The sequence below is a fragment of the Heloderma suspectum genome, chromosome 4, assembly GCF_057233095.1.
Source record: "Heloderma suspectum isolate Gila_16-S chromosome 4, 16-S_ref, whole genome shotgun sequence".
NCBI lineage: Eukaryota > Metazoa > Chordata > Lepidosauria > Squamata > Helodermatidae > Heloderma > Heloderma suspectum.
The window spans coordinates 48,028,986-48,054,710 of NC_139461.1; the positions used below are offsets into that span (position 1 = coordinate 48,028,986).

Here is a 25,725-nt window from a genome sequence, read left to right on the forward strand (position 1 = left end):
TTGCTCCCTCAGTGTACATTGAGCCACCTCTGCCACCAGTAGCCAGTTATATGAAATAAAATACCATCCTTTGATCACCTGGGTGATTACCTGACTTATGAGAAGATGTTTCTGATGTATTTGTGCTTTTATCTATATAGTCTTTTAATTAAAGGGAACCTTCCTATGGTGTACCAACCTACTTTTGTATTTAAGGGCTTGGCTCCTCTTTTTTTTTCTTTACTATTTCTTTTGAATAGAAAAACCCAGCTTAATACCATACACTTTTTGTCCCTCAAGTTTCCTATACCTTGTTAAAAACAATCAGTGTATTATTCTAAATGTATTGTATTAAGGTTTCCTATTTTTTTTAACTGAAATAAAAACACTCAGTGGTTTACAATACAGAAACCAAGAGGAGTTGCACAAAAGAAAAGATAAAGATACCAAGAAGAAATGAATAATAGTAGCATACTGGGCTATTGAAAGAAGTGAATAGGTGAAGGAAGTAATCTGAAAACATTTCAGGAACAACAGGAGGGCAAAAATAAAGAAGAGATAAACTGTTGTTTTTCACTGAATTTCCATGTTGTTTCACAAAGGTTTTCTATAAGTAGCAAGATGTGAACGTTCTTGATGCTTTTTCTCACCCTTTTTGAAATTAATCTGTTCATGGACCCATTTTCCGACACCAGGGCTAATTCCATTGTAGAACAATACGTCTTTCAGTATCATGTCCTGATAATGAGGAGAGGAGTGTTAAATATTAAAATCTAGATATAGGTTTTTTAGAAATCTTGCAAAAATTTAGAATGCAGATCACTCGCAGTTAGATCCCAGTGATTCTATTCATTTGAGTATGCAAGAAACTAGAAGCTCATTTTGTACACTTATTTATTCAAGGTGCGTGCAATCCTATGTGTACTTAGACAGAAAAAGGTTCTGCAACTCCCAGCTCAGTCTGCTTCATGGGAGGGCTGGCACTGGCCCGGTTCTGTTCTGTTCCCTATGCATTTTAACATCTACTCAAAATGCTGGGGGTGGGATCATCCGGAGATATGGAGTACAGTGTCACTCAGTATGCTGACAGCAGTCTGTTATATTTATGTCTCTCCTTTTTCACAAAGCCTCAGTGAGGCAGTGAAATCTCTTGAATCGCTGTCTGGAATCAGTAATGGGATGGAAGGGAGCAAATAAACTGAAGCTCAGTCCAGATAAGACAGAGGTCAGGGCTGTAGGTGGCACCTTAAATTGAGGACCATGGAAATAGCCTGCTGGAGATGGGGTTGCACCGTTGCACTCCCCACTGGAATGGGATATTAATAGACTAGGCTTTGCGTTAAGTGGCAGCTGTGGCTGCTTAGAGCATTAACTGTGTCCTGTCCTTGATGATCAGGACATATAAAAATGGGCTTCAAACCAGGCACCAACACAGGCAAATACTGGAGCTCTTGTGGGGCCCACCACTACTGATGCCAGGCCAGACTAAGCCCTCCTCCTTTTTATTCGCCAGACATGTTTATTTGCCTGGCATGTATGTATGACATTGCATTCTGGGGTGAATTACACTTGTGGTGGGCAGATACCACTGGCCTGCTGGTCCAGTCTGTACCATTTGTTGGGCCACTCACCACACCACTGGGCCTGCCTCTACCATCTGGATTGCTTCCCCCTCTCTCACCCCTGGAGCTGGTTGTTGTTGTTGTTTACAAAAAAGTTATCAGGAGAGCAAATCTCCAAACTCCCACATCATGCCTGATGTGGCCCTTGGGGACCACCTATGTGCTACCCACTAGCTCCTTTAAAAGGAGGAAGCACAGTGGAGAAGGGGCAGGGGAGGAAAGCCGTGCTTGACTCTACTCCACCTGATGTTTCCCCACTCCAAATACCATGCCCAAGTAGCTTTTTACTCTTTGTGGGGTTTCAAATGCATGTTGGTTTTGATTTTGAGCTCCATGGGGTGGGGAGAAGCCTCATGAGGTGTGCAATTCGGAGGAGGGAATGGTGGGCTGGGTAATTCCCTTTCTCTCCCCCACCCTCTGCTTCTCTACTGTATATTCTCTCTCTTTTTAAGGGCTTTGCCCTTAAAAAAGGGGGGCATTGGGATGTTGCTGCACACATTAGCATGCTGCACCTCTATCCCTATTTGGGTGTCCTCTCCCTGCACCATGGGTTACTTTAACATGAGGGGGACAGCAGGAACAAGCCTGTTGGCTTGGCCCCCTCCATCCCATCCCCATTGCTGGCTTCATTGCCTTCCATGTGTTGAGAAGGCAGTGATGTCTGCAGTGATGTCCTTCTCTATTCATGGAGGATCGCTGTGTGCCATCTGAATCCTCCAAAAGCAGAGAAAGCTCTGAAGTTCCTACTGCAGAAATTTGCCTTCCCAACACCTGGGGGCCATCTACACGGCACCGCTTTCAATGTTCACTCCACCATAACTGCGCAGCACTGCAGCTGCGAATTAGCTTCTGCTGTAGTACATGAGCAATTTACTGTAGACTTCTCCAACGGAAAAATCCGCTCTGCCCTGACACATGGCCACTAAAGCGAAGTAAAGTAAACTGGCGCAGTCATGCTTCTCTTTTTAAAATATTTAATATATATTTAAGTATTTATATTTATATTTAAATATTTATATTCAAATGCACAGCTGCACAGCCACGTGAGGGTGGGAGTGTGACACTTCAGGTTTTAGTGGCTGTTTTGTACTTTAGGGGTTCTTTTGTACCACTCCTCTTCACTAAGATGTGGATAGTCTGCTCCTTCATTGGCATGATAATTCTCATGATGGTTCGCACATGTGAAGGGGCATGCCCATGTGAGAGGTACATGCCTACCCATCATTCCAAAATGGATGCCTCTCTGTTACTGCACAGCTGCAAAGGATCAGGGAGGAATGGGGAGGAGTGAAAAGGCATCACAGAGTGATGCAATCACTAAGCACGCCTACCCTATACCCACCACAAACTGCAAAGTCAGTTTGAGGAAGGGACAGACAGCTCAGCAACCACGATAAACCTGCAGCAAGCTTAAGAATTGCAGCAAAACACCTCTGCGGAAATCTGCATTTTCCCTGTGACAACCACAGTTAGGCTGTGAAGTGATGATTGCATCGTATGTCCTGAAAGTCCTCGGATCGCAGCAGTGCCTGAGTAAATGGCTCATGTAGATGGGGCCCTAGAAAGCAGTGGGCACAGGAATGGTGACACAACAGAGAGGATGGTGCTAGCATGCCCATCCCCACTCGCCCCCTCATCATCTCAGGGGCCTAATGCCTGGTGAGCACTATTGTCCCTTAGACATATAAGGCAGTATCCACTGCTGCCCACATGCCAGCTGGACCCACCACTAGTGCAACGGGAAGCTGGTCATTCCTAAAGCAACTGGCAATGAGCCAAAATGCTTGTTTCCAGAATAGGGCAGATCAGTGGAACTCACAGAAGGGTGGTTGATTTCAGCTCATTTCTGGGCGTGGCTTAGGAAGCACAAGCTTCCTGTTACACTGGTGGTTGGTTCTGAGGCACAAGAGAATGAGCAGAGGCATAGTGGCCGCACTGGATACTATGCATACTTGAGTCTGAATCCCAGTGTGCTTTTAAAAGCTGTACCACATGATATGTTTTATTTCAAAGTAAAATCTGTCGGGCACTACAAATAAACATGTTTTCATATGTTTTGGATAACACTAAACGACTGGTTGGGGACACCTTTACCTTTTTTTTTTTAAGATAATTTGATTTTTGCAGCTTTAAAAAAGAAAAACCCCAAAATTTCAATTTTACGAATGGAATGGATAAATAGATTCTCAGGTAACATTCTACATCGTATAAGGGTTATGGAAATTAGTAGGGCTGTGCAGCGCTTCAGCACGAAACCCAAGCCCCAAGTTGAAGCAGGGTGCTTCAGGCCACTTTAGGCCACCTCCAAGGTGAGGAGGAGGGGGCAGAAAACGGCCCAAAGCAAATCAGGTTGCTCTGAAGTGCTTCAGTGTGCTTCAGCGCGATCTGGAAGCCCAGCCACCACACCACTGCCACTGCCGCCACCCAGCCCCCAGCTCTTTAGTGAGGTCCTATGGATGCACGCCAGCAGCCATCTTGTTGTTCTGGAGGGGGGAGCCTTTTTTAAAATGGCGACTCCCTGTATTTCCGGAAATACAAGGAGTCACCATTTTTAAAATGGCTCCCCCCATCCCCCGGAACAACAAGGCATCTGCTGACACACATCCAGAGGGCCTAGGGCTGGTGGCGGCAGCGGCTCCCTCAGAGGCACTGGTGGCAGCAGCACTGGTAGCTCCCCCGGCGGCAGCTCGCCCGGCAGTGGCAGCAGCAGCTGCCTTGGTGGTGGCAGCAGCGGCGACAGCTCCCCCTGGCAGTGCCGACAGCAGCGGCAATGGCTCCTCAGCAGTGCTGGCTCCCTCACCCCCCCACACACGGAACAAGCCTAAGGGCCCAGGTAAGGAGATGGGGGCTGGGCGGCATGTTGGGGGGGGGTGAAGCAGGATTAGCTTCATAGGCCGAGGTGAGTCGGGGGGGGGGAATCAGCCCGAACCGAATTGGGCCCACCTCAGAAGCCCTGAAGCAGCCTCTATGTCGGATCGGGGAATCCATGCACACAGCCCTAGAAATCAGCAGCCTGCATTTCCTAGCCTGCATTTCCATGTCTTCTAATAATATAATATTAAATACTCCTTTTACTATTATTTTTAATTGTAGAAATATAACTCAATTTTAGGAGAAATGCCTTTGATGTTGTTGAACTCCTGTGAACTTGTGAATGTACCACCTTCCCCTGTGTTGTATGAGGTGTCAGAAATACTCCATGCATTAAAGACCTCTGCTATAGCAAACGAGATGAAATGTAGCCACACAGGAATTACAGAGCTCTCTAGGAATCCCTGTAGTTCTCATGTGGGGTTCTCTAGAGCTGGGAAAACCAACCAAACCTAAAGCTGGAATTCACTGCATCTGGAAATGGTGCAGAAATGGAGCTGGGAAAGGTGTAGAAAAGGACAACCAAACTGATCAAGGAACTGGAGCAACATCCCTATGAGGAAAGGTTACAACAATTTGCAGCTTTTTAGCTTTTGTTTTCTTTTTTTAAAAGGTCAATAAGGAGGGATATTATGGAACAGAACATGATGCATTCTGTGGAAAGAGTGGACAGGAAGAAAAACTTGTGCAGAAAGGTAGAACACAAACATTTCAAATAAATAAATAAATTTATAAATAAATCTTTCTACTTCCTATCACATCTCGCTGTTGGGCCCATGGATATTTATCCCACTTTTCCATGACACCTTTTCAGCAGTCAATGAAAATATAGTGCTAATGTGACATTTGCACATTCCATGTACGTTTTACATTTTTCAAAGACAAATGCCACATGAAAGAAGAGGCTGCTGGAAAGTGCACAAAATATATTTGCACTTGCTGAACAAATTAAAGATGGATCTGAAACTATTTTGAAACTTTCCTGTATAACATTTTATTATAGAAATATTTACTTTTATCCTTCACTGAAACCTTCATGAAAGCTGCCCCTACGTAGAGGGCCATTTTCACATGTAGCTACGTAAGAGCTGCCTCCCCCATACCCAACAGCATTACTCTGGATATTGTCCTACCCAAGCCCTTTCACAATGGGTGCTTCCAGATGAGGGATTCATTGTGCAATCAGTCACCCTGCCCTCACTCATGGAATTTTACAGGGAATCCAGATATAGACGTCTTCCCTGTTGTGTTTTCCCACTACTTCTTCCATCTTTTTGTCACCATGGAAAATCCATTATGGAAAAAAAGACAGAGGAGCTGCAGAATGCTTTCTGCTTGTTAGCACTATGACCCCCCCCCCCCAAATCTGGAAGCAACCAGTGGTACCCATTATCTTCTTACCTTTTTGTGCGTCCATTCTTTTTTTATTTCTTGTTTTATATATTCAAGCTTGAGCTCATCCTACAAAGGAAGAGAACAATGGTGTATAGTTAAACCCAATGTTTTTCCAATGATTTAGCCTTTGGTGGCCTAACTTCAAGAACTACCTAATTTTATAATCCCTCCAAGACTTCATGATTTAATTTATATGCTTTTACATAAAATACCTCATTTCAAAACAACATGTCATGGAATATTATCACTGCAGGACACATTAGAGTTGAATAACTGTTCTCTAATAAGAAGAATAATGTTCCCCTCATAAGAAGGCTACTATCAAAACACAGACATACATTTCACTCAGAACCACCCAGCTTTTTTGAACAACTGTCTCTTTCACTCATATATATATATATATATATATATATCCATTTGTAGAAGGCAAAGACTGTACTGAGATATACGAATGTATACTGTGTGTAGTTAATGAGTACATTAATTATGGACCCAAATTAAACATTTTTTCTTAATAACCCTCCTCAAAATCTATAGACCAGACTGTGCTTTAACAAGAACTTCTAAAACAAATAAAACACTCTGAATTTTGACTACCATGAATAGACAAAAGAGCAGCTTGTTGTAACTGATCTGATTATAGGTGAAGTAAGCAAAGTATATACCATTGTTATAAGGAAACACCTGGGGCCAATTCTGGAGCTAATATATAACACAAAGTAATGGACCTGTTTAAGTGACTGTACTGCTGATATTTACAGAAGCCAAAAGGGATGTAATTTTACTCTACAAAATTGTTTTGGAGAGGAAGCCTAAGTAAAGTCTAACTAGTCTACTACTCCCCTGGTATATTCAGCCCCTGGATAAGTGCAGTGTCCCTGGCTGTGTGAACAAGAGAACATATACAACTTGCACACTGCCATACAATGTTAGGGGTGATTACTGTTGCTAGGGAACTAGCAGTGTCTGGGAGTCAGAAAATGACAAGTGAGAAAAGATGGAAGCAAGGGAAAGCAGAGACTTGCAGGGTCAACCATTTTAGAAACAGCGGCTTAAAAACTAATTTAAAAAAAAAACCTAAATTCCAGAGTGAGCAAAGCAAAGACCTCTCAGTTCACTCTGATCAGAATTACGCTAATAAGAAAATTTGTGCAACACTTTCAAGTATTTTTCATACATGAAAAAGCAGTTCTCAAACTGCAGTTATGTCAAGACACCCTACAAATAATACTATTGAACACAATTCAGTGAAAATTACGGAAAATATTCTAATCATCTAAGGAAGCCAAAGATCTGTGAGGACAACCTGTCCTATAACTGAGAATGGGGACACTATGTATTATTTCTTTATTAACATTTATATAATGTCTTATTTGCTAAAAGGCGACGCACAGCCATTCAAAACAATAAAAGCTTAACACAATAGCACAACAATGAAATCAAAAACAGTGAAAACAGTAAAACATTAAAACAACTACATAGTTTAAAAGGTAAATTAAACAGATTTTTCTTCACACCCTTTTTAAATGCCAATAGAATGGGGCTCAATCATAGTTCTTAAGGGAGCACATTCTACAGTTTGGGAACAACACAGGAGAAACCAAAATTCACTTATTTTTCAAAATCCACAATTCTTTGAATTTTGCAATAGAGTTATCCAATCAAAAGATGTATACAACACTGTATTCATATATATATATATATATATATATATATATATATATATATATATATATGGGGGAAGTTCACACAATAATGTGTATATTATTCAAAATTCTGTACAAACATGCATGTATTAGGAAAAATACACCCACAGTGCCTATGAATTTTCATGTGAATGTTTTTAAAACACTCAAAATTCAGGGCAAACCAAATTTAGGTTTAGAAAAATGAGAAACTGAGAGAAACCAAAATCGACAGATTCATCCATTCCTAATCAACACTAGATATTTTCTGATTAGGAAGTTATCTTGAGTGCCATTTCTGCTCTTAATATACATATGACAAAGAATGTGTGTGGATGACTCTGAATGTATTATGTTCTTCCCATGAAGTGCCACTTAAACCAAAAATGATCCAAGATGAATAAGCACATGGTTTCCATTCCAGCATTCATAGACCTAATGAGAATATTGAGTGTATGGATATATTCCATATTAAAATTATATTAATGAAAATATAGAACAACATCCCAATGGAACAATTACAATGCCATCAGCAGGAGAAAATTACAGTTGCCACCAGCAGTCACTTCTTGAAGTTTAACCACACAATTTCAGACAATTCCTAGTAGTCACAAAGGAACTGTCAATCACTGAAAGCAATTCGAAGTCAGCAGTAGGGATGTGCAAAAGTCACTTACCTTTTCGAAGGAGGTGATTTGCGGTGGGGGGCAGGCACTCTGCACCTCCCCCTGAAATCCTAACCCAGCCGGCTCCGCTCTGTGGCAACTCCACGAAGCCACCGGCTGGGTGTATTCGCAGGCATGCAGAGCCTGCGGCTGCCATTTGCATTCCTGTTTTTTTGCCGTGATAGCCTATGTAAATATTTACGTAGCCTATCATAGCCTCCGCAGGGACACAAATGACGTCCCTGCATTAGCCGTGATAGGCTATGTAAGTATTTACGTAGCCTATCACAGCAAAAATGGGGAAGCGAATGGCGGCCGCAGATGCAGCCACCATTCACAAAGCAGTGCGAACGGCACCAGGTAAGCGCTCCATTTCGCGTGCCTTTCGCAGGGTGGTGGGGTGGGGGGCTTCGTTCCACCACGGATTTCAGGGGGCTGAATGCACTAGCATTTGGCCTTACTGAGATCCATGGTGGAATTCTCTGACATCCCTTGTCAGCAGAATTCTAAAAGATGTAAAGCAATACAATACAAATGAAATGCAAAATAATATAAAACCACATAAGGTAGAACTCAACACGTTATAGTTAAAGTGGAAAAAGTGCCTAAATAATCAATGTGACATGATATAATCAAAGAAACAATGGCCACAATCCCAAGACCACTCCAATGATTCTGCCTGTGTGCTGAAGTGTCCTTGATTTTATTTCCCAACTGTTGCTCTTCATGCTGCAGCAGAAGCCATTCCAGAAGAATCCTGGAAGTGACTTGCTGGACAGTGGGGCTGTGTTCTGAGGAAAACGGAGGCTATGGAGCACTGCTGTGTATGGCTTCAAGATGCTCATATGGCCCTTTTGTCCCAAGTTAGAATCCAGAAGGGACCAGTGTATTTTTGTATATATTATATTTAGGGATGGCGGAGAATTTCTCCCCGAATCTTTGGGGGGCCGAGCGCCAACGCATTCGGGCCCCCGAAATCGGCAGTGAAATTCTCCGCCACCCCCCCCCCGGGATGGAACTTACCTTTGGCGAATGTCCCTCCTGGCGGCAGGTCCCGGCGGTGGTTCGTCGGCCTTTCAGCGGGGGCGGCAGCCGGTCTTCTGACCAGCTGCCGCCGCCACCATTACAAAGTAAAGTGTAAAAAAAACAAAAAAAAACCTGTGATAGGCTACGTAACGATTAACGTAGCCTATCACGGCTAGATTTCCAAAGTCAGCCATGATAGGCTACGTAAATCGTTACGTAGCCTATCACGGGTGACTTTGGGGGAAAAAAAAGTGCGTACGCAAATGGCGGCGTCCTATGGGCGCCACCATTTGGGTTCCTTATTTGGTCCCGGTAGTCTACATAAAGATTTAAGTAGACTACAGCGTAGTCTACGTAAATCTTTACGTAGACTACCGGGACCAAATAAGGAACGTAAATGGCGGCGCCCATGGGGCGCCGCCATTTGCGTACGCACTTTTTTTTTTCAAAGTCACCCGTGATAGGCTACGTAACGATTAACGTAGCCTATCATGGCTGACTTTGGAAATCTAGCCGTGATAGGCTACATTAATCGTTACGTAGCCTATCACGGGTTTTTGTTGTTGTTTTTTTACTTTTTGTTTCACAGCCGGGGAGATGGGGGGCTTCTCCCCGGCCTGAATTTCGGCCAGGCGAGGCGGGGCACCTCCCCCCCCCCGGCCTGAATTTCGGCCGGGCGAGGCAGGACGCCTCCCCCCACTTGCCTGAACTTCGGGGGGAGAAGCGAAGCGCCTCCCCCCCACCGCACAGCACCCCTGCGAAAAGGTAAGTGACTTTCGTACATCCCTAATTATATTTTTTGATATAATGGGCTATGTGATGACTGGAAACCTTCTCCAGAGCAACAGCTTAGCACTTCTTTGCAGAGTTCCATTCAGGTCATGACTTTGCTGACACAACTTCTTGGTGGTTGTGGCTATTGCCAAGGTAGCCACATGTCAGTCAACGTTGATACTCTTGCATGGGATTGCTCATGACTCCAGAAGAATGCCAACTCATGTTGTTAGGCTATTCTTGCAATTAGTGGCTTGCATCCAATGGGATGCAATGGGAGCTGGTGTTTGTTTGTTTGTTTGTTTGTTTCTTTATTCATTTCACTTCTATACCACCCAATAGCCAAAGCTGTCTGGGTGGTTCACAAAAATTAAAACCAAAAAGTGCAGGGTAAAACAAAAAAAAACTGTAAAAAGAATTAAAAGCATTAAACCCGCAATATAACAGTACAACCAGAATACAACCAGAATAAAACCTAGTAGCAATGCAGAGATTTAAAATACAGATTTAAAACACTAAAGCTAAAAGACTAGGAAGCTAAAATGCTAAAATGCCTGGGAGAAGAAAAGGGTCTTCACCTGGCACCAGAAGGAATACAACGTAGGTATCAGGCAATCCTCACTAGGGAGCTCATTCCACAGCCAGGGTGCCACAGCAGAAAAGGCCCTCTTCCTAGTAGCCGCCTGCCTCACTTCCTTTGGTAGGGGCTCATGGAGGACCACTGAGGATGATCTTAAGGTCCGGGCAGGCACATATAGAAGAGGCGATCCTTCAGATAACCTGGCCCCAAACCGTTAAGGGCTTTGAATGTTAATACCAGCACTTTGAATCCGGCCCGGAAATGGACTGGCAGCCAGTGCAGCTGAAAAAGTACTGCTGTAATATGAGCTCATTGGCCAGTCCCTGTTAACAATCTTGCTGCCCTATTTTGGACCAGCTGAAGTTTCCGGACTGTTTTCAAAGGCAGCCCCATGTATAATGCATTGCAGTAATCCAGATGAGAAGTTATCAGAGCACGGATAACTGTAGCTAGGCTATCTCTGTCCAAATAAGGGCATAGTTGGTATACCAGCCTAAGCTGATAAAAATTGCTCCATGCCACTGAGTTCACCTGTGCCTCAAGTGACAGTTCTGGGTCCAAGAGCACCCCCAAACTACGAACCTGACCTTTTAGGGGGAGTGCAACCCCTTCCAGAACAGGTTGAATATCACCTAGCCGGGCAGACGAACCACCCACTAACAGTACCTCCATCTTGTCTGGATTGAGTTTCAGTTTATTGGCCCTCATCCAGTCCATTACCATGCCCAGGCACTGATTCAAAACAGCCACTGCCTCACCTGGGTTTGATGAGAAAGAGAGGTAGAGCTGGGTGTCATCCGCATATTGATGGTACCTTAGCCCACACCTCTGGATAACCTCCCCCAGCGGTTTCATGTAGGTGTTAAACAGCATGGGGATAAATACAGCCCTGTGGAACCCCATGGCACAATTGCCATGGCACAGAACAATAATCCCCCAGCACCACCTTCTGGAATCGGCCATCCAAGTAGGAGCAGAACCACTGTAGTGCAGTGCCTCCAACTCCCAACCCAGACAACCTATCCAGAAGGATACCATGGTCGATGGTATCGAAAGCCTCTGAGAGGTCCAGGAGAATCAACAGGGTCGCACTCCCCCTGTCCCTCTCCCGGCAGAGGTCATCCCACAGGGCGACCAATGCAGTTTCCATTCCAAAACCAGGCCTGAAGCCCAATTGAAATGGATCTAGATAATTTGTTTCATTCAAGAGTGCCTGGAGTTGTCCTGCAACCACCCGCTCAAGCACCTTGCCCAGGAAGGGGACGTTGGAAGGACATGGGCAGAAAGCACCATCCCATGAGCAGAATGTGGCCTGCAGTTCTTAAGATCCAAGCCATTGTGCCTTATCCCAAGTAGGGATGGATGAATCTGTCAGTTTTGTTTTCTCACTTCCTCATATTTCCCATTTAAAATTTGGTTTGTCCTGAATTTTGAGAATTTTTCAAATCTTGAGTTTGGATCACCCCAAATTTTTAAAGTTTGAATGAAAATGTGTATGTATTTTTGTGTGTATTTCTCCTAATATATGAATTTTTGTACACAATTTTACCTAATATTCACGTTTTTGCAAGCAATTTCCCTAAAATAATGCATTAATATTATTTTCAGTCGTACATGATTTCTGAATGCAGATTTCCCTAATATATTGTATTCATATTTTAATCGGAAAGCTCTCTTGCAAAATTCAGAGTGCAAATTTTGAAGGATAAACCAATATGCAGGTGATGCGATGTGCATGACACAGCACTCCAAAACAGACCAAACAAACAACAATACCGCATCCAGTTTATGAATGTATAGTTTTTTAAAAAAATTATAAACAGATTTTAAAATGTGAAACGTTTTGACATAGAACATCAGCTTCAGAGACTGAAACTGGCATTTTATGCTGAAACGTTTCACATTTTAAAATCTGTTTATAATTTTTTAAAAAAATACAAAGCTATAAATTTATAAACTGGATGTGCTATTATTGGTCATTTGTTTTGTTTTGAAGGTTAACTGAGTTTCCATCTATGCACTGGTTCAAAACACTGAAATGTGAAACAAATGAATTTCCCCCATTTCTAATCCTAAATTGGATAATTATGTCAATTCTATAGGACTGAGGAATTATCATATTGAAATAACAGCATTTAATCTTAGATCAACCATCTTACCCCAACTCTCCTCCATATTTTGCTTTTTACCAAGCTACATCGTGTATTAGTTATATAGTACGCTGTGTATTTGCTTAATGAAATAAGGATAATATGGCTTCATTTAAGAAATAGTAAGGATGAACCCCTCTGTCTAATTTCTAGAAATTTTTCATTATTTCATTATTTGAGTGAAGACATTGCCAGTTCCATGAATTTAAGCCCTCCTTATGTATATTAATTTAATACACAGTTTGTGAATTAGGCAGGGGTGCCTTTGGTAATGAGAAGGGCAAAGTGAATCTACTCATTTTATATATTATTCGGTGAATGACCTTCGTGCATATATGTACATTTTAAAACATTTAAGTGTGTGTGTGTGTGTGTGTGTGTGTGTGTGTGTGTGAACCTGTAATCTGCATTATTTAGTTGAGATGTATTTTTTCCTTAATATTACCTTTTAATATAAGTTGTGATCTGGTTTTATGTATATTTGACAGTAAAAAAAAAAGTAACAACTACATTGGCATAGGGGTGTATTATTAAAAGAAATTTAACAGGGCGTACTTAAGCTCTAGGGTAGGGCTCATGGAGTCATGGGGCTGTTGAAGGCTGCAAACCTCCCCTTCCACAGGTGGCAAGGGGCATCTGCTGCCAGAGGTCTCCTCATGGCAGCAGCAGAAAGCTGCAGCTGTCACTGTTCCACCCATGATGCTCTCGTGGTAGCCCTGAAACCTGGGCATGTTGTGGTCATATTGGAGGAGGTAATTGATTTACAGGATCCTAAGCCCCCTTGTTCCCTACACACACTCCCCTAGAAGGCCTTAAACAATACCAGGCTTGGAGCTGGGATAATTAATTATTTCCCATTGTTTGCAATGAGAGGGAAAGAAGAAAGGGGATGGGAAGGTACGAAAACACCACTCCTCCCACCAGTGGTGGCATCAAGGGGAGATATGGTCAGGCACCTCCTGAGGGCCACACCCCTGAAGGGGCCCACTGACAACAGGCCCCTTGACTTGCTCCTCCTCTTCGCCATTGCAACCCGCTTGTTCTCCTGTCTCTCGCTCTGGCCCAGACAACGGCGGTGGTGAGAAGGAGGAGGGCCAGATGCCACTGCCTAATTGCTCACTGGTTCTCTGCCTATCAAGCAAGCAAGTGGTAGTAATGATATGAAAGAGGATGAGGAGGAATTGGAGCTGATGACAATGGTGGTGAGAAGGTAGACTCACTGAGGCAGAAGGCCCATTCAGGGTGCCTTACCCAAGGGCCCTCAAAAAAACCTGGAACCAGCGTTGCTGCCCAGTGCCCACATTCTGGCCTGGCTGAGGCATGTGAGCAGGCAGGGTGGTAAATCCACCATGGAATTCCACGCACTCCTCCCCACATGACTATTGGATTGTAAATGGCTCCAGATCTCTTATCTTTGCCATAAATTAAACTAGAAGCCTGTAATGTGTAGGGAGCAATATATAGTTTTCCATAATGGTTTCAGTAAAGTGTCATAACCTTTCATATCCTAATTTTTCACAGTACAAATAAATATAACCCAACCCAACTGTAAATTATTTCATGACATCAATTTATTGGGGATATTGCTGATCATCAACTTCCTCCCTGCTCATTTCAAACTTAATTTCAAAACATTACATGGCACAGTTCCCTAGCTACAGAAATGCAGGTCCCAGAGAGAAGAGGCTGACTTGTAATGTATACATACTGAGCTGCATCCAAGGCCACCTAAGAAAGGTCACAGGAAAAGAATGCTGTGTTTTTCCAGACCTGACCACTCCTTTGCTCTTCAGAAACATCTGCACTGATGGCCAAGGAGACTTTTATTAAATCAGAAAACCCTGCTTTTCTGGGGATGGTTTCCAAAAGACTGAAATATGTGTTATGAGATCACTGCTAGCGTATTAATATTTCTAAAAAACACAGTGTTAATTTGAGGGCATGTCAGTCCTGCAGATGTTAACAGTTAGAATGCTAGTTTTCCACACGTAATTAATGAGATTGCAGAATCTTTTTTTTTTTTTTCTTTCCTGGCTCAGATATATGAATTCAATGGCTTGTAATGCTCACCTCAAATATGAGGTGAACAAACCTCCCAGCATTTATATTTTTAGTTAAAAACTGATTCCAGTCCGCCCCCCTCTGATTTTGGAAATAGCAGTGATGTTGGGGGAGAGAGGGTTAACCTTTTCCCCAAGTCATTTTCCCAGTTTAATTAGCCCTTCGAACTACTGTCTGTCTGTCTGTCTGTCTGTCTGTCTGCTTATTCCATCTATATCCCTTTTTTTTTTTACAAGGAACTCAAAGTAGTATACATGCCTCCTTCTCCCCGTTTATGCTCATAACAGCCCTGTTAGGTAGGTTAGGCTGAGAGTCGGTGACTGGCCCAAGGTCACCCAGACAGAGAGCTTCATGGTCAAGTGGGGATTTTGAACCCAGGTCTCCCCAGTTCTAGTCCAACATTCTAACTGTGACACCATTCAGGAAGGTAACTGCATGCAGGGCTGAAATTATAGACAAAAGAGTATTAGGGGCTTAATGAAATCCACAAGCCCTACCCTGACTCCCTCCAATTTCACCCAAATCATGCCCCTCCCCATAGCCCTCTGAAAAGAATAGCTAAGGGAGATCATCACAAAAGGTAGCCATCACAAAAGATGATGGTTCATAAGAACATATGCAGTGCTGCTCCTATAATTTGAGCACTGCTTTTAACTTTTCTTCTGCAAGGCACATAGCAGATTATATATTATGTTTACAGTATTACATAGGGAATAAAACTCAAGCGCTAAGCATTCAAAGTTCTCTGGCTGGATGGATAAATTTGTCACTTTTGCTTTCTCACACATTCATATTATTTAAATCTCAAGTTCTTTCTGCCCTGACTTTAAAGAAATTTGAGAATTGGGGTAAGTTCTTATTTTAAAAATGAACAAAATTCTCACCCATCCCTACCTGCCACTCCATGTACTATCCTTCCATTGCTTCAACAGCCAACCTGGAGAGAGCATGGTTTAGTTTACATGGCGTGTGGACTGGGTCATCCCTGTACGCTGCTGTCCCCAGTGGAAGCTGGTGACTCTGATTTCAGTAGAGCTGTGCATCCATTCTAGGTTTCAGTCAGAAGGAGTCAGAACTCTAAAGGGCCTATCCAAGGTGCTGAACCCTAGCTCCAAAATAAGCACCTTGGATAGCTCCTTTAGAGTGCTGGCTGGTTCTGACTGAAACACAGAATGGATTCACAGCCCCAGTGAAATTGGAGCCACCACCCTCTAATGATTGTCCCCATGGAAATCACACTCCACCAGCCCACCAAACAGCAGTGTCTCTGTGGTGTGTGTGTGTGGGGGGGGCTCACCCACCACTAGCCCATGCCCCACCCACCACCAGTTTCAGCTACCTCCACTAGTATGAGGCCCCCAGCTGCTCACCCACTGCCACGTGTGGCCCAGGACAAAGAGGCTGCCCATTTTAAAGGGCCTCCTGCAGAGCTGCAATACAGTACACACATATAGCTTGAGGACACAGCCTGCCACGAAGATACTATCCCTGCCATTGAACATTCATTATCTGCAGTTTTGAATGGCCAAAAAGGGCGGTGCAGTACAGAAAAGGGGATGTCCAGTTCTGTAGGGATGTACAGTCACTCAGTATGAGCTTTTTGTCTTTCCACCTTATGTTGTAAACAGCAGAAACTGTTAGCTGCAGAACCAAGTAGCATGCGATAAAACTATGTTATAAGAGCATGTTCTTATCAGCTGTCCCTGCTGTGTTTTATTATTGCTGCTGTTGATTTTTCATTATTATTTCCGGATTTGTACTTTAGCTTATCTTTCTTAATGTTTTTTTGGGGGGGTTGGGGGGGAGGTTATACATTGCTTTGAATTTGCCTATGGCATAGGAAGGCAGGATATAGGTACCAATATAAATAACTAGAAAGAGAGTCATCAGCAACTATAGCAGCAGCTTCCATGTATAAACCATAATAAAGCCTTCTAAAGACTATGCCATAGGACAACATTTTCCCATCTTTCTCTACAGTTAGCAAGTTGCTACTTTGTAAACAGCCCATTGAAATGTACAAAGCTGCACACAAAATAAGATGGATCTAGCAAAATGGTCAACAGTGGGGCTTACAAGGCCAGTGTGTAATACAATCCAGGTCAGGGTTGGTTTCTTCATTCCAGCTACAATGGCCACATGCAGCCATCAGAGACTGTTGGTGTAGCCACTGTGGTGCTGCTTTACTTCACTGACGTGCACAGGATATGACCGTGCTGTAGCCATTAGGTAGGGATGGATGAATCAGTCTATTTGTGGTCTGTATCAGTTTCGCATGCACTCAGTCATAAACCCATTCCATCAGCTTCTACATCAGTCTGCGATGTATTTATTTTTAAATGCACAAAAAATCACATTTATTCATATATGAATTTTGTACTCAATCTTCCCTAATAGACACATTTCTGTATGCAACTTACCTTAATATATGGATTTTGTATGCAATTCTGAAGCCAGGAACTGCCTTACAATATTTGGAGAAGTGTACAATCCACAGGATAACTATGTTCCCACCTGCATATGATTCCAGGAAATTAGAATTGAGTCCATTCTTTTAAATGTGGACCAAGCAAAATTATTTCCAGTTCCCTACCACCAGGTGTATTCTGTGACTTTTTTACCTCCAGGCACAGCTAAAGACCAGTTTGAGAATCACCAGGCCATATGGTCCCAAACACATTGTGATACAAGGACCAAATGCTGAAAATGAGCCAAAGTATCATGATTCACAATGAGGCGGCAACAAGGCTCTCAGGTGTTACTGTTGTTTGTGACAGGTTAGCATAGAGGAAGTCAAGCAGAGCCTATTTTTCACCTTTTCTTAAATGGGCTTCCTCCTCCTACACACTAGCAATTTAAATGATAGCACTTCTTTGCAAGATGGGTTGCATTTCTAATTTAAAGTTAAAGGTTGCATTTTAGCTGGCTGAAGATCTTTTGGTAAAGCTCAGTGTGTTTTGCAAGTTGAACCTATATGGACAGTTAAGTAAGCACCACTATGTTCAATGGAGCTTCCTCCCAAGTAACTATGCATAGGAAAGGAAGGGTTCCTCCTGTGCAAGCACCGAATCATTACTGACCCCTAGAGGGACGCCGCTTGCACTGGCGTTTTCATGGCAGACTGTAGCAGGGTGGTTTGCCATTGCCCTCCCCAGTCGTGACTACCTTTCCCCCAGCAAGCTGGGTACTCATTTTACCGACTTCAGAAGGATGGAAGGCTGAGTCGAGTCGACCTGAGCCGGCTACCTGGGACCCAGCTTCTACTGGGATCAAACTCAGGTCGTGGGGAGAGTTTCGGTTGCAATACTGCCGCCTACCACTCTGCGCCACACGAGGCTCTAACTGCATAGGGCTGCATTAATGTGAGATTTTATTCATGGTTTGTTGGTTTGTTTTTGGTGTCTTTGTTTTATGATGGAGTTTTTAACCAGAGTGTTAGCTCCTCTGAGCATAAAAAATAGAAAAACAGGCTATCTGTGACTATCAATTATTCTTGGGGGTGGGGACGTGGCAATGGGGACTGTCGTAATGATCCTACACTTCAAAATGTAGCACTACACCCTTGAATAATGTGTTGAGGTGGCACTCTGTTAGCTACAGTCCTGGTCAGCATTACAATGTAGGACTATGAACATAAGGCCCTTCTGAATTCAAGAGAGCCACTCAGCAGCCATAGAAAACAGTGAATGGTTGCTTAGGACCACTTAAGGAGCTAATGAATGGCTTCCTACTGACATTTGTTTACAGGCGCAGTCTTCGTAGGATACAGGAGACTCAGATAATTCAAAATTAGCAGAAGTCTAATAGAAAATAATAACAATGATTTTGTGCATGTTCAAACTGAATAAGCCTTCCTTTGATGTTTGGTAGGAAGGCTGAGCGCCAAAGAATTAATGCTTTCGAACTGTGGTGCTGGAGAAGACTCCCTGAACTGCAAGGAGGTCAAATCAGTCAATCCTAAAGGAAATCAACCTTGGCTGCTCATTGGAAGGACAGATACTGAAGCTGAAGCTCAAATATTTTGGCCACCAAATGCGAAGAGAAAAGTCACTGGAAAAAAACCCTGATGCTGGGAAGGATTGAAGGCCAAAGGAGAAGGGGACGGCAGAGGATGAGATGGGTGGATAGCATCACCGATGCAATGAATATGAACTTGAGCACACTCCGGGAGAGAGCGGAGGACAGGAAGGCCTGGCGTGCTATGGTCCATGGGGTCACGAAGAGTCGGACACGACTTAAAGACTGAAAAACAAAGGGATATGCAAATCAGCAAAACCCAAGCTCCTCAAGGTTTTCCAATTTCCACCTCAGAGCTATTCTGACTTGTGACTGTATCAGATTGCAAGCTTGGGGGAGGAGGGGACTCACAAAAAAATTGTGCATATTTTTGTGCACATTTTCCAAATATATGCATCAATTGTGTGCTTTTTTGAAATGTACTCATTTTTCTCCCATTGGTGAAAGCATTTTTATGAATATTGTTCAAATGTACACATTTTTTCATGTGTATTTTTCCAATGTAAACCGTTTTTGAACACATTTTATTTTGTTCCACAAATCAAGTTACAAGTGCGGGAATGTATGGACTTCAGTCCACACATTGCTTTCAGGTCTGCATTCAGTTCTGGGAGGTGCAAAATTGAGTAGACTCTGATCAAAACTAAACTGAAATTAATTACTCACCTATCCCTGTCTGGGATAAAATTAAATAACATAGCCAATTTATACTTACAGAAAACAATCCTTAGTTAGGCTATAGGAAAATTAGAGCTGAGGAGAACAAAAGTGGTTTTAGTTTACCTTTACCTTTTGTTATTATTGAAAAGTGTGCTTTCAACTGCCCCTCAGAAGTTCCATTCATTCCTTTTCATATGGGTCATAGACACTAGAAGGAAGCCTTTTTAAATAAGACTATGGGAAACTGTCCAGTCACTGAACGTGCCCACCAGGCACAATTAAGGGACATTTCTGAGCCTTGGAGGTATGCAATCCCTGAGTTTGTCTGACCAAGCTTAATTGAGAGTTGTAGCAGAAACAACTCATTTAAAAGTTTCTGTGATGAGACATGCTTACCTGTGTGGGGAGAGTCATAGCAGTCAGCAACAATGGCAACAACAACGACAAAAACAACAAAGAGAGGTTTGGAATCTTAAAGATAAACAGATCTATTATGTTTTCATGGACTATGGTCCAGTTCATCATCTGTTGACATGGACTCTAGTCCACAAAAGCTTAGGCCATAGTAAATCTGTTCATCTTTGTTGGTTTTTGCACAAATGTATGTAAATATAAGAGGTGAAAATGGGAGACAATCTTTGGTAAAAACACCAGAGTCCTGTAGCCCCTTAAAACCAGAGACCACATAGCCGTGAGTCCTACAAGACCTGGTGTCTGTTCCTTTCTCTGGTTCATGGGGCCCTGACTGACTGATTAACTCCAGCTACAAAGGCCGCTGCTGCTGCTGGTATTACTGCTGCTGAAGGTGCATAGAGACTATCTAGCTGTAAGTCCTAAAAGACCTGGTCCTTGTTCCTTTCTGTGGCTCATTTCCACCTGGCCTGGGGGGCCTGGCTGACTCTAGCTACAAAGGTTTCTCTTGCTGTGGAAAGTGTCAAGAGACCATCAGAGCGAGGTTTGTTTAGGTTCTGTGGCTGGGGCAACATTTAGCTTTAGATGAGATGCATTATTTTCCCTGCTATTTAGATTTTTTTTTGTATTTCTCTTTTGTTAGAACTTCATATGAATTATTGGAATGCTTAATTTTAGTATTTTTTAATGTGAGGTACTTAGAAAATTTGTATGACTATTTCAATTTTGTTATGACTTGTAATTATTAAAGAATTATCTGAAAATGTTGCTATATTTTATGATGTAATTTTTCTGATGTTGCTGTAGGCCACTTTGAGCATGGTTCAAAGGCCCCATCTACACAATATTACAGGTATAAATGGCCCACTTATGCCTATAATATTGCATAGATGGGGCCTTTATGGCCACTATGTGTGTATTGCATCTACGGAAGTTCCCAAGTCGCCATTTTTTCACAAAATGGCGACCACAGGAACAACAGGCACCCACAAACGGCTCACAGTAGGTGTAGGTGGCTCGGCAAGCATGGGGGGGCACGCAAGCAGGTGTGGGGGTGTGCAAACAGGGGCAGCAGCTGGGTGGGCACCTGGAGAACCTGGATGGGGGGAGGACATCCATCCATTCCTAGTCACAAGTAGCCGTCGGTCTGAAGAGGTTTTCCATGAGCTGTGTAAGGCCTTAGAGCAGGGGTGCGCAACCTTTTTGAAGTTGAGAGCTGCATTCACTTGGGAGGAAGTAGTCGGGGCCTGTATACCATCGGTGGGCAGGGCTGGAGCCAGCTGTGGGCAAGGCCAAAACCAAAGGTCAGCAGGGCCAAAGCCTATGGTGGATGAGAAGACCACTTCTCTCTCTCTCTCTCTCTCCCCCCCTCTCTTTCTGACACCTCCTTTTCTCTTTCTCTGTGGCATCTCTTCTCTCTCCTGTTCTCTCTTTTTCCCTCTTCCTACCTCTCCTCATCCATTTATTTCCTCTTTCTCTCTCACACACACCCCATCCATTCACATAAGCACACAGCTTGTTCATTCATTCTCTTTCTTTCCCACAGCCAGCCACACACACCCAGCAGAAATTGAAAGTTGTTACACATGACTACTTCAAAGCTGAGAGCTAACTCCTATTGGTAGTACAAACTGGCACAAAGAGGTAAATGCTCTCTAAAAGCACACCATTTCCATAATCACTCCCATGCCCCCACCCCAGTATTGCAAGCTCACCCAAACCGAGCTGTCTCTAGCCCTATTCAGGTGTGCAATAATTGTAAGTGTGGAAGGGAATGTGGCAGGGTTCCCCATTTCATGAAGCTCTTTAACTGAACATTGTTACCTTTTCTCTTCAGACCTTCCCAGTAAACACAGGAAGGTGGAAGATTGGGGGGGCAGGGGCACAGCACACGTCCACATTCCCATCCACTCTTACAATTACAGAATGCCTGAATAGGGCTTCTGTCAGCTCTGTTTGCAGCTGGGCTGGGATGCCCAACTCTAGAGCACACCACCAGTGGACATCCTACCTGGAGCACTCTGGCTGCCAGAGTGTGTGCTAGAAGATGCTTTGGTATCTATGTCAGAAGACTGTCCACAGCTCATGCCAGATATAGCATCACATTTAGGCCCCAGGGAAAGCCAGACAAAGGCACTGCTGGGCTGGCAGCAAGGCACTAATTCCAGTGGCTAGGGAAGTGACACAGTGTGATTTAATTTTTTTTTTCAAGTTTTCTTTCTAATGTCTCCTCATATCCACTTATATTTCCCTTAAATATTTACTTCTGATATTTTATCACTTTTCATTAATTTCTCTCACTTTTTAAAATCCACCTTTACTGGTTTTGTCAATAAACATTGCTTCTATCGATAACTTCTCTCCCTGCTCATAGTAGATAATCTTGTAGACTTCTGGTGCCTGATGTCCTCTTATTTTCTTCTGCAATGTAAAAATGTGGTGTGATAAGAAATAGAATGCAGAGTTCGACCCCGAATACAGACCTGAATTGTAAACATCCTGAGATGTAATCTGTATCTGAGTGTTAATTCAGAACACTATGAAATGTAAAAAGGTCAACATTCAAAACCAGTCCATGTCATGTGAATAGCTCAGATCAAGAAGTAGGGATGTACGAAAGTTCCGCCATGGATCTCGGGGAGGCCGAATGCCAGCGCATTCGGCCCCCTGAAATCGGTGGCGGAACGGCCTGCCCCCCCGCCCCCCCTCGGGACAGGACTTACCTTGGGCGGATCTTCCTGGCGGCGGCGGCTCCGGCGGCGGTTCGGCGGCAGTTCGGCGGCAGCGGCTCTGGCGGCTGGTCTTCCAGCCACCAGAGCTTCCAGCTGCCGCCACCGCCATTTCCAGGTTAAAAAAAAAATGATAAGCTACGTAAAGATTTACGTAGCCTATCATGGCTACATTTTAAAAAAACACCGTGATAGCCTAGGTAAATCTTTACGTAGCTTATCACAGCTGACTTAAAAAAAAACACACATGCATACGCAAACGGTGGCGACTACAGCTGCTGCCATTTGCATCCCTGCTAGCCAGCGGCCGGATGTCCGGCTGCTGGCGGAGCCAGCCGGCGGCTCTGCAGAATCGCTGCAGAGCACAGCCGGCCGGCCAGGATTCTGGGGGGGGAGGAACGGAGTGCCTCCCCCCCGGCAAGGATTCCGAGGGGGGGACAGAATGCCTCCCCCCCCAACAGCATAATCCCCGAAAGGTAAGTGATTTTCGTACATCCCTATCAGGAAGGGGAGATGCGAATGGAGAATGAATGGTTTTATTGCAGGAAGGCCAGATGTGGGTGCTCTGGTATGTGTTGAAGATTGAAGTATCAGTTACAGAAGATGGATATGGGCCAATAAAAGAGGGGTATTTGCAGATGTTCTGATAACAAGGACGGCACTTTATGACCATAGAGATGTCGGGAAGTCAGAAGGAGGTGCCTGGATGTCTACAACAAATGTCAATCTTGGGAACTGACTGAGAACATGATGTATTATCAACAAAGAACATATTGAACCCCTCTTTGATCTCATGAGCCCCAACAAGGGAAAAGAGTAGGGGTGCACAAAAGTCACTTACCTGGTCTCGCAGCTTTTCGCGGTGGGGGGGAGGCGCTTCACTGCTCACCCCGCGAAGTTCAGGCCTGGGGGGGAGGCTTCCCGCCTCACCCGGCCGAAATTCAGGCTGGGGGGGGAGGCTTCCCGCCTCGCTCGGCCGAAATTCAGGCTGGGGAGGAGGCGCCTCGCCTCGCCCGGCCGCGAAATTAAAAGTTTTTTTAAAAAAACACCCCCGTGATAGGCTACGTGACGATTAACGTAGCCTATCACAGCTAGATCTGCAAAGTCAGCCGTGATAGGCTACGTAAATCGTCACGTAGCCTATCACGGGTGACTTAAAAAAAAAAAAAGCGCGTACGCAAATGGCGGCCCCCATAGGGAGCCGCCATTCGCGTTCCTTATTTGGTCGCTGTAGTCTACGTAAATCTTTACGTAGACTAGAGCGACCAAATAAGGAACGTGAATGGCGGCTCCCTATGGGGGCCGCCATTAGCCATACGTGCTTTTTTTTTTTAAAGTCACCCGTGATAGGCTACGTGATGATTTACGTAGCCTATCACGGCTGACTTTGCAAATCTAGCCGTGATAGGCTACATTAATCGTCACGTAGCCTATCACGGGGGCGTTTTTTTTTCTTTTATTGGAATGGCGGCAGCGGTAGCCGGTCGAAAGATCGGCTGCCGCCCCTGACGAAGACCTGACGAACCGCCGCCGGGACCCGCCGCCGGGAGGGACATTCGGCAAAGGTAAGTCCCGTCCCGGGGGGGGTGCGGGGGGCGGGGGGGTGTGGAGAATTTCTCCCCGAAACTTCTTCGGGGGGCCGAACACGTTGGCGCTCGGCCCCCCGAAGTTTCGGGGAGAAATTCTCCGCCATCCCTAGAAAAGAGTATAAAACCCTTGCATCTACCATTGTTCAGGAGGGGCGTGGTTGCATCTGGATCGTTGTATGTGCACATACCAACAGTACCCTCGATCCACGGGACACGCACTGAGTGCTCTGGCCAAGTACTTGATAGCATTGTGGTGAGTATGTGTTGGGTAAAATTCAGGGAAAGGATTTTACTGTCCAGGGCTTAGATAGGGCACAGGTATCTTTGTTCTGTCATACTCACTGTTGGTTTGGATATAAGACAGCAGGCATGGGCCTGGCTGACACTGTATCACCATTGTCTCAGTGGGCCATTGGCGGTGTTAGGCTGATCTGGAGCTGAGCAACAAACAGGGGCTAACTGTATATTTAGTCATTTAATGCACCATATTTGGGTAACTAAGTTTCTACCTTAGGAGGCATGTAACCTCTTAAAGCCTCAGAAGAAGTGTGCAACTTCTGAAGGATTGTTGGTTTGGGGCTCTAATCTAAGAGGCGTGTAACTTCTTGAGATTCAGAGGGCTTGAAACTCTCTGAGATTTCTTTGTAACTAAGTTTGTACCTAAGAGGCGTGTAACCTCTTCAGTCCTGAGCATCAGAGAGCCTGAAACTCTCTGAGATTTGTTTGTAATCAAGTTTGTGCCTGAGAGGTGTGTGACCTCTTCAGCCTCAGAGAGCATGCAACTCTCTGGGGAGGTTCTACTTTTGTTTATTTCTTTTTATTTCAATAAATCTCCTTCTCTTTAATTTACATTGGTTGTGTGCGTGTTCTTCTCCACCTCATAAGATCCTAAACCTCTCAGCCTCATCAACTGAATGGTCCTGGGAAAATTGAAATGCATATTTCACAGAACTTCTGAAGCGCAACCCAAGTTGCCATTCTATTTGTTATAATTTAATGTGGGAAACAATGACTTTCAAACCATTGTTTTAAATTTTAATCAAGGCAATCTGCTGGCTAAAATCATCACTTTAATGCATGGGAGGGTGGAAGCAGATCACTCATGTTTCATACCAGTTGACTGATTCTTTTAAGAATGTTTTAAGAACGATTGCACTTTCTGTAGAAAAAAAAAAAGATTTTAATTGGGTGAAAAAGGTTGTGATTTTGTGTTTCCCAGCTCATGCTAAATGACCTTCTATCTTGATTATAGGAAGGGAACCAGACAGAGTCATTTTATCCCACAGCTCAAGCACTCTAAGATTGGACTATTAACTTGCTTTTCTGTCACCATGGCAACATGCTTTGCAAGAGTGTGGGACCAGAGGAAGGGAGAGTGCTTCACTTGGTCTTTTTTCTCTAAATCCTGTTCCTTTTTTCTCACAGTTTCTAGCCAAACAACCTAATCTTTGCAAGCTTTAGGTTTGTCCAACTGTAGGCATTTGCCTCTTGGGCTTGGATGCTAAAACACG

General features: G+C 43.9%; 1 protein-coding gene across 1 annotated transcript in view; it reads right to left on the reverse strand.

Moving 5' to 3' along the window:
• Nucleotides 1-573: 573 nt before the first annotated feature.
• CNBD1 (cyclic nucleotide binding domain containing 1) overlaps nucleotides 574-25,725 on the reverse strand; it is a 233,503-nt gene continuing 208,351 nt past the window's right edge. The window contains exons 12-14 of the mRNA XM_084851452.1: nucleotides 5,874-5,933; nucleotides 5,409-5,411; nucleotides 574-717 (exon numbers count right to left, since the gene is read on the reverse strand). Of these exons, the coding sequence (XP_084707578.1) occupies nucleotides 574-717; nucleotides 5,409-5,411; nucleotides 5,874-5,933 (207 nt within the window). The remainder of the gene's footprint in view (nucleotides 718-5,408; nucleotides 5,412-5,873; nucleotides 5,934-25,725) is intronic.